Here is an 11,780-nt window from a genome sequence, read left to right on the forward strand (position 1 = left end):
GTGTTATTATGCAAAACCAGCTGCTTTGAATAGAAAAGGGGCAAGAGGTGCATTCTGGGAATGAGAGGAGCAGCTTCAGCCTTGGACCAAGGAAGTGGGCCCGAGCCCCAGGTCAGCTAGGGAGGACGCAGGACGGAAAAGGACGGCTCATTGCTGTCTGCAGAGCGTGTGAGGTACAGCAGCCACGCCATGTCCAGAGGGACACCTGCCTGTGTGTGCGAGAGAGTGAGAGCGTGTCTGCGTGTGACTCTGCATGTCAGTGTGTGAGTGTTTGTGTGCATGGCCGCATGTGAGTGTGAGCCTGTGAGAGTCCGTGTGCATGACTGTGCGTGTGAGGGTGCCGTGCTCCAGTAGGGCTGGGCAGGCCTGTGAGCTGTGCTCTCCTGATGCCGCCCACCAGCTATTGGAGGAGGCAGGCATTCCTCGTAGCCATATCCCAGCCTGAGCTCAGGGTTCAGCATCCTGGTCCCAGCTCCTGCAAAGCAAACTGTGCCTGGCACTGCCCACCAAAAAGCCTCCAGATGGGCAGGGCGGGGGGGACTGGGAGGCTACAGCGACAAAGCTGGAGCGGCAGAGTGACAGAGCAGGGGAGGCTGGCGAGTGTGTATTTGATAAGACCAGGGTGGCCCTAAAGCGCCCACCCCGGGAAGCTTCCCACACTGGAGCAGAGGCAGGGAGTGGGTGCTGGCCATGCTAAGGGGCCTCACCACTGAGCTTTCCTGTGACTGCGCTGTCCTAGCCCTGCCCACGACAGCCCCCAAAGGCACCCGTCTCCTCTGCACTGCAGGCTGCTCCAATCAGTGTTGTAAGCGGGGCTTCAGCTCGAGGAAGCTAAGAACCCAGCAGCCAGGGGATATGCACCAGGATCACTTTGACCAGAGAAAGGGCTGGCTTCCCGAGAGTGCGGATGGGAGCCAGGGCCTTAGGCCAAAATGCCTACTGAGTCCAGGCCCTGAGCTGGGACTGCCCCTGGGAGCAGCCGGCTTCCTCCATTCCAATGGCCAGAGCTGTGCTGTCCAGTGCAGTTAGCATTGCATGCAGCTAGCAGTTTAAGTTTATCAGAATTAAATAAAATTTGAAAATAAAAAGTTCGGTTCCTCAGTCACATTAGCCAGCAGCCACGTGTGAACACATTGGACAGCAGAGATGTAGATGGACATTCATTATCTCAGGAAGTTGTCCTGGATGGTGCTGCTCCAGACAGAAGGGCCACCACCTGGCTCCCACCCAGGCTTGGCCACAGGGACCTGGTGTCGTAGCCAGGTGTCAGCTCAGGGACCAAATGTGGAGCCTGGGTGCCGGCAGGCAGTTGGCACTGTCGCAGCAAGCTTCAAGGTCATGTGTGCATAGCACAATGGCTGTTTAGAGGACAGTGAAAACACATTAGCAAGTGCAGTTGGGCAAGGGGCAGGCCATCCGATGGCCAGTGAAACACCAGCGGTCAGATCTTAACCTCGGTCACTCCCACCCTGACTTAACTCTACGTTCTCCTGGGGTGCTGTGAAGAAGAATCTCTCATCCACTGCTGGGGTGTACAAAGTGGAAGGTCACTGCAAAGTCCTCTGGTAGTCCCTCCTGAATGTGAGCATGACCTTCCCCCGTGAGGCGGCAACTGCACCTCCAGCCTGTGTGCGGAAGATGAAGCCTGCGTGTGCGTCAGTAGCAGCTTTACCCCCAGCTGCCCAAACCGGGGACTACCCAAATGTCCTTCAATGAGGGGTTGTTTATTATTATTATTTTTTAATTTTTTAAAAAAGATGACCGGTAAGGGGACCTTAGCCCTGGACTTGGTGTTGCAGCACCACGCTCGCCAGTGAGCCACGGGCCGGCCCCGGGGGGAACTGTTTAGACACTTGTCCAGTGGCACCGCAGAGCATGACGCAGCAGCAGAGAAGAACAACGGTAATGCCTTGGGCACGTCTCAAGGAAACCACGACGAGCAGTGGCCAGCCCCGGGAAGATGCGCGCCGTGTGATTCCATCTGTGTTGTTCCTGAAGTAACACAAGCAGATCAGCGGCTGCCAGGGCTCAGGGACGGGCAGAGGGCGGCGTGGCTGTGCAGGATGGCACGGGGTGGCCTTGTGCTGGGGCTTCCGCTGATTGTGGTGGTTACAGGAAGCAGCACACATGAGAAAATCGCTGGGTGACGCGTCTCGCTGGCACGCGGGTGGTGTAGCAGGGGGTGACAGCAGGCTGGTCTCCGGCCGGGAGGCAGCCGGGCCATAGCCTCTGCCACGCTGCAGCCGCGCTGTGGGAGGAAGCTCTGTCCCGCCCCGCTGACATCTCCTCTTGTCTTGCAGCCACAGTGGAGGGGCATGCTGCAGCTTGGCCCCCTCCGAGATGGACTTGAAGGCCCACAAAAAGTCTCACCAGCACAAGAAGTATAGGGTCAAGACCCAGGAGAGATTTGCCAAGAAGTTTCCATACAGGTACAAGATGCCCAGACCCCTGGGGCCAAGCCCTGCCTCTCCCCAGGTCAACCTAGGATACCCAGAAATGCAGAACATGTTATGGGGGGCTGGACCTGAGAGGGGGTCTCTCACCCACAGGGAGCCCCCATTACAGCCTGAGCTGAGGGGCCACTGGGTAGCTGCCAGGACCCCGTGGGCCATCCCAGAGCCTTGGCCAGTTGCTTCCTTCTGGGCCTGTGGCCCCCTCAGTGGAATCCCCTGAGGAGCACAGTCACAAACACCTGCCCCTCCCAAAGGTGTGCGGGCATCGGCGTGAGCAGGTGGCAGTCCTTTGTAGAGCTCCCGGAGACTCGGGAACCAGCAGAGGCAGAGAGCCCATGGGAGGCTGGCCAGAGCCTCAAAGGGCACTTCACATGACAAAGCCATGGGCCAAAATAGGCCAACAAACACAGAGGAAACAACACCTACCACGTGGGCAGAAAGGGAACCCCCACCCCCGCCCCCACAATACCAGGCGCAGAGCAGCCTGGCCTCCTCCCCTGTGAGACAGGGTGCAGTGTCCAGATCTTCTGGGGCTCAGCTTGGCGTCCTGCCACCTTGAGCTGTCCATATGCCCCCAGGATTCCCGCCTGCCCTGGGAACAGGTGCTGTGTGCCCAGGGGTGGGTGCGGGATGCTGAGCGGTGCTGCTCATAGGGGCCATGGTGAGGGGTGCGGGGGTGGGGGGAGTGTCACTGGGTGGCCATGCTAGGGTGGATGTGGAGAAGGTGGCCTCCATGCTGCAGCCTGTGGCAGGTCAGATTGAACATGCCATGCCGTGGCCTGGCACCCCATGTTCTCACCACACTGCAGGCGCTGTCATGTGGGGCCTGGGCACTCTGGGCCAGGCTGTTTGGCCACAGTGGTGGAGCCGAGGCTCTGGAGCCAGCTGCTGGTCCACATCCCAGCTACTCCACTTCCCAGCCCCAGGCAGGCCACGTCACCTGCCTGTGCCTGTCTGCTCATCTATAAAGCATGGGTCACAATACCTGCTTTGCAGCATGGCTATGGGTTGATACATGGGTGCACGTTTGTAAAGCACTGGAGGAATGTGTGGCAGATAGAAATGTCCAGGTGAGTAAGAGCTACTTCCGGCAGCTGGTGGCTGCAGGTGACGTCAACATTCCAAGTGTCTGTTCTAGGTTCTCTTGGCTGGCAGAGCCCAACCCCAAGTCCCTGCAGTCCTGGGAGGTTGTGAGCCACTCAGCGAGGGAACAGCTGCCCCTGCAGAAGAGGCTGGTGCCAACGAGGTCCATCCCGGTCCGAGGGTGAGCTCCTGCCCAAGGCAGGCCCAGGGTCCCAACGGCCACCACCACCCACTGGCCGCATGTGCTGCCGGCCTTCCATCCCCTCGTTCTGCACACGGAGGTTCATGTTGCCCTCCCAGCATGTGACACTTCAAAGCTGAGGGACAAGCTGAGAAGTAGATGCTAAAGCACGAGGGTTGTTACCACAGCCAGGCAGCCTCGGGCAAGGGCACATGGGGCCTCCCCAGTGGAGAGCCCTGGCTGCCTGGTGTGGGCTCTGTTGCGTGGGCTGCAGGGGGGACGCAGGCCTGAGTGGGGCAGGAGCTCAGCCATCGTCCTCCACATGTGGGGGCCACCATGGAAGGAGAGCTAGCTCGTTTCTGGACCCAGTGCAGGCTGGCTCCGGCAAGGACCCTGGCCCTGGGCAGCCCTTGACTGACCACGCACACACAAGCGCATGCCCCCCTTACCACCCCCACACGGGTGCGCACAGGGACACAGCGGACACCCCTGGAAAGATCTGCCCACAGCAAGATGGACACCCGGACACACAAGCTCCCTCCTGAACAGATGCACAGAAAGAAACAGGGACTCCCCAGCCAGGGCACACCGGCCAGGTGGGAGCGCTGCTCAGACTGCAGGACTGCCATGACCTGGGCAGGCCCTGGGGCGGAGCGCAGCGTCTGTTCTCTCTGGCCGCGCCTTCTGGTCAACACTGTGTCACACACACACACACACACACACACACACACACACACACACGGCCCTGGCCTCTGCCCCCCAGGCCTCGTGCCCCCTCCATCCTGTGGCTGCAGGGAGCAGCAGAGCCCGGGCTTTTGTCCGGCTCTCTGAACCGAGGTGCAGGGCTGAGCTGCCAGGGCTGGGCCCTGAGAGTCAGAGGCTCCTGTGTCTCAGATTCTACCTGTGCAACATGGGAGCAGCTTGGGGCCGCCCGGTGGCGCACTGGATAGTGCGCCGCTTGGGAAGCGCGGCGGCGCTCCCGCCCGAGGGTTCGGATCCCACATACAGACCGGTTCCCGCTCACTGGCTGAGCGAGGCGCGGGAGCAACACCAAGGGTTGCGATCCCGTTGCCGGTCCTGGTCCGGTACGGGGGCGACACTGAGGGTTGCAATCCGTTGCCGGACACGGAAAAAGACAAAAGACAAAAAAAAAAAACAAAACAAAACATGGGAGCAGCTAGAGTCGGGTGGCTGCAGGGGTCCTGTGCATCTGTGCTGGGGCGGGGCAGGCAGGCCAAGGCCGCCCACACCAGGCAGGGAGGGCAGGGTCTGGGGAGGCTCCTGCAGGAGGACGGCACCAGAGCAGAGACGTGAAGGGTGAACCCAGCTGCTGGCAAATGTGCCGGGGAGCTGCAGGAGGCAGGGGCAGCACCCAGCGCCCAGCCACAGCGGGAGCCGGACCCTGAGCGCCAGAGCCAGGGGGGAGGCTGTGGCTGCGCGGCCCCTGGCAAACAGCAGCAAAGCAGCGGGCAGAGGGCCCCGCTCCATCGCGCCCTCTGGTGCCCGGCGGTGCCTCCTGCTGGGAGCCTGACCAGGGTTGCAGGGTTGGGAGCAGGGCCGTGCAGTCCACAGAGGCCACCTTTGGGGGCAGGAGAGGCGGAGAGTAAGGAGAGGAGTGTGAGGGCTGAGGGGAGAGGCCGGGCCGTGCAGAGACGCTCCAGGCAGCGCAAGTGCCCGGGGACAGTGTCGCCCCACCTCGAGGGCCTGGAGGGCTGGCTTCTGGATGGCTGAGACAGGCGGGGAGGGCACCGAGGCGGCCAAGTGCCTACATCGACCTGAGGGGTAACAGAGCCGCTGAAGGTGTGGAGCAGGAGGGTGGCACACGCACACCTGTGTCAGCGGCTGGGAAGACGGGCAGGGAGGCCTCTGCAGGCACAGGCCGGGGAGGTGGAGGGGCGGCCCCGCGTGCGGAGGCAGGAGGGGAGGTCCCAGCTGAGGAGGTTGGCATGGCTTAGAGAGGTGCGTCTACCAGCACGTGCTAAAACAAAACTTGCTTAGTGGAGGGGCAGGACCTGGGACCATGTCCCCAGCCACGTATGGGGCAGGGGCACAGGTGGCATTAGGAGCCTGCTAGGCTCTGGCTTAGATGTCTGGGCGGCTGGAGGAGCCATTGTGGGGGCGACTGTGTGGTGTCTCCCGTGCTCTGTGTGGGAGGGGCCAGGACGAGGCTGGCAGGGAGTGGATCTCGGTTGGGGCTCCCCACACGTGGGCCTGCGGCCTTCTCTGCATGGTGCTGGCTGCAGCCGGCAGGGCTCCTGAGGGTCAGGTGTGCTCTGTGTGGCTTCTCTAGGCTTGGGGCTCCGGATTTTACATCACTGGTCTGCTCCCGCCAGCCTCCACCCCCACCACACAGCCTTTGGGAACTCAAGTTACTGAACCACCGCTTCCCCAGACAAGGCGTCTGCACGCTGGCCGCCCTACATGCCAGTGTCTACCACCCCTTGGCCAGTGAGGCAGCAGGGCCGCCTGGGGGCATCTCCTAGAGCCCGGCTCTGTTCTACAAAGGAGGGGCTAGAAAGTCACCTTGGAGTCCATGGAGAACAAACAAAATCGTGGCACTAATTGCAGCTCCCTGGAAGAGGTGCATGGGACTGCTCGTAGCAGGGTGTACAGGTGGCCCTATTGTTCGAGAAAGGAGGTGGAAGAAGGACCCTTGTGATTAGGGAATTGAAGGGGGTGGTTCCCAGCCTGCAGCAGGCAGAGCCTGGGGTCAGTTCCACTGAGGTGCCCGGGGAAGGGCGCAGAGGACTGCCCCTATGTGGCACTCCAGTGGGGGGCTCCAGGCCATCCCTCCTGGGGTGCTCGGCAGGGGGCTTCACAGTGGCCGTCTGGTGATGGAGCCCAGCTTCCAGCCGCAGTCCCTCAAGCCTGCAGGAAGCAGAGGTCTCCAGGGCCCGCTCTTCTTGAGGTTAGAACCAGACTGATGTGCACTGGGACTGTAGGAGCCTCGAGGAGGGTTTCTCCGAGTTAAAAGCTACGTGCTGTTCAATAGGAGCAACATGCAGTAACGTGCTCACAATACAGCGCAGCCGTCAAGGACATGTACCAATCCCTCCTGCCCACCAACGTCCTTCCTCCCCCTCCAGGTGACCGCACCTCTTACCCCTTTTAAAAATATTTCAAAATATATGTTTGCTTTTTTTTTTTTTTAGGTTAAGATTATGTGATACTCCATGCAACTTTCTTTTTCCGCTCAATGGCAGGAGCCATGGGCGATGGGTGCAGTCACAGTCTGTTCCTTCTTCCCTGCATAATCCTCCCCGACTTTGTCCATTCTTTTTCCAATAGAGGCTTTGGGTATTTCCCCTTTTTTTTTTTTTTGGGTTAAGATTATGTGATACTCCATGCAACTTTCTTTTTCCACTCAATGGCAGGAGCCATGGGCGATGGGGGCAGTCACAGTCTGTTCCTTCTTCCCTGCATAATCCTCCCCGACTTTGTCCATTCTTTTTCCAATAGAGGCTTTGGGTATTTCCCCTTTTTTTTTTTTTTTTTGGCAGCTGGCTGGTACAGGGATCAAACCCTGGACCTTGGTGTTAACACCATGCTCTAATCAACTGAGCTAAACAGCCAGCCGTTTTCATTTTCTGCTATTGTTGACGATGCTGTTCCAAGCATTCCTGTCCCTGTCACCTGGGGCACGCTGCCCCTTCCCCAGGAGTGGAGCTGCGGCTCAGAGGGCTCCTGAACATCTGCCTCTTGCAGAGAGGGCCTGCAGTCCTCTTCCTCAGACAGCTTACACAGGACCTTGGGATCACTTCCGCGCTGGAAGCTGCGGTACTGGAGCATTTAGCGCACGGTGTGGGAGGGCTGCCGGCTGCCTGCTCTCCCCGCATGCCGGGCACACCTGCCGGGCTAACCGAACCCAGAGTCATAAGATGTGGATGGTCTTTAGTTAGTAACTCCTCCCCTGGGAGATTTTCTAAAGGCATGTAAAGGAGAGAGGAAATACCACTGCTCCGGCCTGTGCTGTGTTTGCACGCACATTACAAAGGAGGGGACAAAATTCCCTACGGAGAAGCGGGAAACTAAATGCTTGAGAGTAGAAGGATGGTTTAGCAGTATTCTCTACTCAAAATTATTCCATAAATATTAAAAATGACCATGTGGCATCCCAGACAACAACATAGGCATGTGTGCCTGCCATGCAGTGGGCCCGCCAGGCTGGCGTTGGGCCACACGCGTGAGCACCTACAGGAACACATCCCAGCAGATGGTAAGGCAGAGGCTTGTCAGGCAGAGTGTGAGGAGCATGGACACCTCTCAGTTTATTCCACAGTCACACTCACACCGTGCAGGATGAGGGCTGCACGAAAACATTCACTGCGGCATCGTGACAGGAAAGGGTCCAGATTAACCTAATTGCCTGTCATTTAAGAATAAAAGTAGCACGTCCATAATAAAATTATGGTGGATACCTTGCCCTGGGTCGAGTTCCCCAGAACCAGATCTGGAGACATGGGGTGAGGGTGCACGTCATGTATATGGGAGGTGATCCCAGGAAGCCCCATGGGAAGTAGGGAGGGAAGCCAGGGAGGGACTGGTGAGGAGGATGCTGTGGGGCAGGTGGCCACCATCTGGGTTTGCTAGGGCTGCTGTGACAAAATGCCAGGCTGGTGCTCTACACGTTTATTTTCTCACAGTTCTGCAGGTTGGAGGTCCAAGGTCAAGGTGAGGGCTGTTGTCCTGGCTGGCTGTGTCTGGGGGAGAGAGAGAGAGCGCGCACTCGTGAGCAAGCACAAGCTCTCTGGTATCTCTTCTTATAAGGGCACTAATCTCATCATAGGGTCCCCACCCTCATGACCTCATGTAACCCTAATTACCTCCGACAGGCCCTACCTCCAAAGACCACCACGCTGGGGGTTTGGGCTCCAGCATATGAATCTTGGCGGTGTGCAGTACGGCCTGCAGCAGCTTCTGTAGGTACTTGGTGCTGATCCCCGGGGGGACCCTGGGATGCGGTGCCAATCATGCTCACACAATGGCTCCTGGACTATGTGTCCCCCAGCTTCCACCAGACATGAGTGAGGGTTGCTCCTGGGTGGGGACTGCTAACTCCCCACACATCCAGCTTCCCTGTGCTCAGGCGAAGGTGATCAGAAAGAGCCTTGGAGGTTGCAGATACCAGGAAGCCCATCGGGGCCCCTACCCACAACTGGCTACTGTGGAGGGATGCGGTTATGGGCAGGGTTACCGTCCCCAGCCTCCCTTAAGCTGGGCATGGCAGTAAGGCTGGTGCTGGCCAGTGGGACTGGACTGGAAATGGAATGTATAGTCCAGTTTATGTCTTTAAAGGGAGGGTGGGTGCCCTTTTCACTTCAGAATTCTGATGCTTGAAAAGTGAATGGCTCACTCTCATGGACACATGGGGGAGCAGCAGGAAAGGAGCCTGGGCTCCCAATGGCCCCAGGGAGCAGCTGTCCCACCGGCCCTGAACCACCTTCCTGTGGACAAGAGAAAACATCTTGTTTAAACCACTGTTGTTGAGCCTGTATCCTAATAAGGGAACTATTGCATCACTGGAAAGATCAGCGCCCTGAGATCTGGGCTCACTGACCTCTTGGGGCATGTCAGTGACACACAGTCCGAGCTGCACACAGCGGCTCTGGGCCCTGCCTTCGCCGAGGCCGTCTGGCTGGCTACTGAAGCCTGCAGAGGGAGTCCACAGAGATTTCAAGACCGCATGCTGCATGAAATGGTGGTGTTTGCAAGGAACTGGAGATTTATTTTAGCCAAATTTTAAACTCTGGAAGCTGCCTGGCAGATGAAGCCACAAAATAAAACTGGAAAACAAAACAAAACACACACCATAACCACAAAAAACTGGAAAACATTTTCTTGACAACGAAAGCCAGAAAAAAAAAAAAAAGAACATTTAAACTTATTTTAAACTTTGTAACCCAATCTGCCAATATCACCTCCATTCTGGAAAGTTTGAGAAACTGAAAAACTGGAAATGAAAGAATTTCACGTAAGTTAAAATGCCATGTGACCTTCAGTCCTGCAGGGGTGCCTGCCTGGGCGCCCTCATGTTGTGTCCAGCTCTGCGTGTGTGACCTTGTCTTTCTCAGGTCATTTATTGACCCCACCATTGGGGGCGGTGGTCAGCCTGTGATCTGTGAGGACACAAATATTCTGGTGCCAGCCAGAGAGGCACCTGCACACACAGCAGAGTACAGAGCGTGCGTGACATCGGGTGCTTGCCACGTCAGCACACAGGGGACATCGATGTGGGTGTGTGTGACAAGCGTCAGCATGTAGGGCGCTGAGGGGAAGAGAGTAGAGGTGGAGGCAGAGGAGTGACACGTGGCTAGGTGTCCCACCAGGGTCTGTCTATGCGATGAGCTGGGAGTGAAGACGCACATCACGGAGCCGCTGTGCAGCAGATGAGAACACGGTGGCAATGGCAGGTGACAGTGTGTACCCTCTGAGGGAGTCGGTGTGTCCACAGGCCCCAGCCCTGGAGTTCAGAATGGAGGGGCTGTGGCCCCGGGAGCTCGGGTAACGGTGCAGGGCCCCATGCTCTCTGTGTGCCTCCAGCGGGGAGCAGGGCCCCCCTGGCTGAGGCTTCATGGGGAAACCAGCAGCCCTTCCCAGGCCCACTGGGGCTGGCCACCTTGATCCACACTGGTGGGGCCCTGGACATAGCTTTGGGGGAGCTCTGAGGGGAGTGTCCTGAAGGCCTCAGGCAGGCTCCCGAGAGGGAAGCACCTCAGGACTGACCTGGGGAGGGACGGCGCTGCAGGCAGGGGACGGCATAAGCAAAGGCCCATGTGAAGGTGACTGAGCTGCCAGGCCCTGGCCACCCCAGCCCCGGTGGCTGGAGTGTGGCCTCATCCCTGCCAAGCTCCCTTCCTTGGTTGTGTTTCTGATTTCTGGTTTGCAAAACTCAAGCCCTGTTCTGTTCTTCCCAAAGTTCTGGCACTTTCATCAATCACCCAAGGAACCTGAGAAAGGACATCATGTAGTCAACCAGTCACTAAGGGGACATTCCGTTCTTCCAAGGGACTCCTATGGCTGGCTGTCTCCCCAAGGCCAAAAGGGTGGGCAATCCTTATCGTTAAGCGAACCAACACACACACGCGCGCGCACGCACACACACACACAACCACCCACCCAGCCACCCACACACACACTCTCACACTAATGTGGGAGGCAGCTTGAGGCAGGGGCTTGGCTGAGCAGGTCTGAGCTTCAGTCCTTGACCCACGTCAGAGTAAAGGGTTAAAGTTTTTTTCTGAATTGTCACTGCTACCCTGCAGCCAGAATTCACCCCTGCACGGTGCACCCCCTTGCACCTACCCCCAGTGCAGCACTCACACCTGTGGCTGCTGTGAAGGTGACCCAGGCTCTGTGATCACTCTCACCTGATCTTCTTATGCACTTGACGGCAGGGGAAACTGAGGCTCGGAGACTCAGGGAGGTGTCCGTGGTCAGACGGTCCCAGGCCCCCAGAGCAGATGGCGCAATAAAGTTGAGAAATGCCGAAAGGTCAGAAAGTAACAGAACACATTCACTTGAAGGCACTAGCACGGTTCATGGACGTCCTATAAAACCCGCACTGCACTGCACCCTGGGCCCACTGCAGGCTGGAAGACCTGGCACCTCGACGGACAGATCAAAGCGGGTGACAGCAGAGTGGAAGGCAGCTCGCAGAGGGTTCCTGAGCAGTGCCCCGACAGGTGGCCCTGCCTGGAATCCAGCCAAGGGAGGGCTTCTCTCCTCGGCCGGGACTGTCCATGCCAGGGTGGGCGGGGTGGGAGGGCACCAGGCTGGGCCACAGGCCACACTGAGCCAGGTGTCAGCATTCTGCTGTCGCACCACGGACAGGGTGAGTGATGGGGTTGACAGAGAATGGTGTCTCCCAGCCTCACGAAGCCGTGGTGCCCCTGGGGTGGCTGCGCCCATCCGGCCCAGCGCGATCTGCGCCCGGGGCGGGTCTCCTGGTCTCACGGGAATGTGCCTTCTCCGGTCCCTCTCCAGCTTCGAGCGGCTGCCCGGGACCATGGGACTGCGGGGCAGGGGAAGAGCAGGAGCCGGCCCCGGCGGAGGCCGGCGCTGCG

General features: G+C 58.7%; 1 protein-coding gene and 1 pseudogene across 1 annotated transcript; one reads left to right on the forward strand and one right to left on the reverse strand.

Annotated features, from left to right (window-relative positions):
• LOC103596201 overlaps positions 1–461 on the reverse strand; it is a 9,321-nt pseudogene extending 8,860 nt beyond the window's left edge.
• A 1,879-nt stretch (positions 462–2,340) lies between these two features.
• Positions 2,341–6,200, forward strand: LOC103596202 (chromosome unknown open reading frame, human C3orf22). Its single transcript, XM_008579797.1, has 3 exons — positions 2,341–2,429; positions 3,592–3,717; positions 6,008–6,200. The coding sequence occupies exons 1-3, from the start codon at positions 2,341–2,343 to the stop codon at positions 6,198–6,200; spliced, it is 408 nt and encodes a 135-aa protein (XP_008578019.1).
• Positions 6,201–11,780: the final 5,580 nt, after the last annotated feature.

Source organism: Galeopterus variegatus, unplaced genomic scaffold (genome assembly GCF_000696425.1).
Source record: "Galeopterus variegatus unplaced genomic scaffold, G_variegatus-3.0.2 Scaffold1955, whole genome shotgun sequence".
Lineage (NCBI taxonomy): Eukaryota > Metazoa > Chordata > Mammalia > Dermoptera > Cynocephalidae > Galeopterus > Galeopterus variegatus.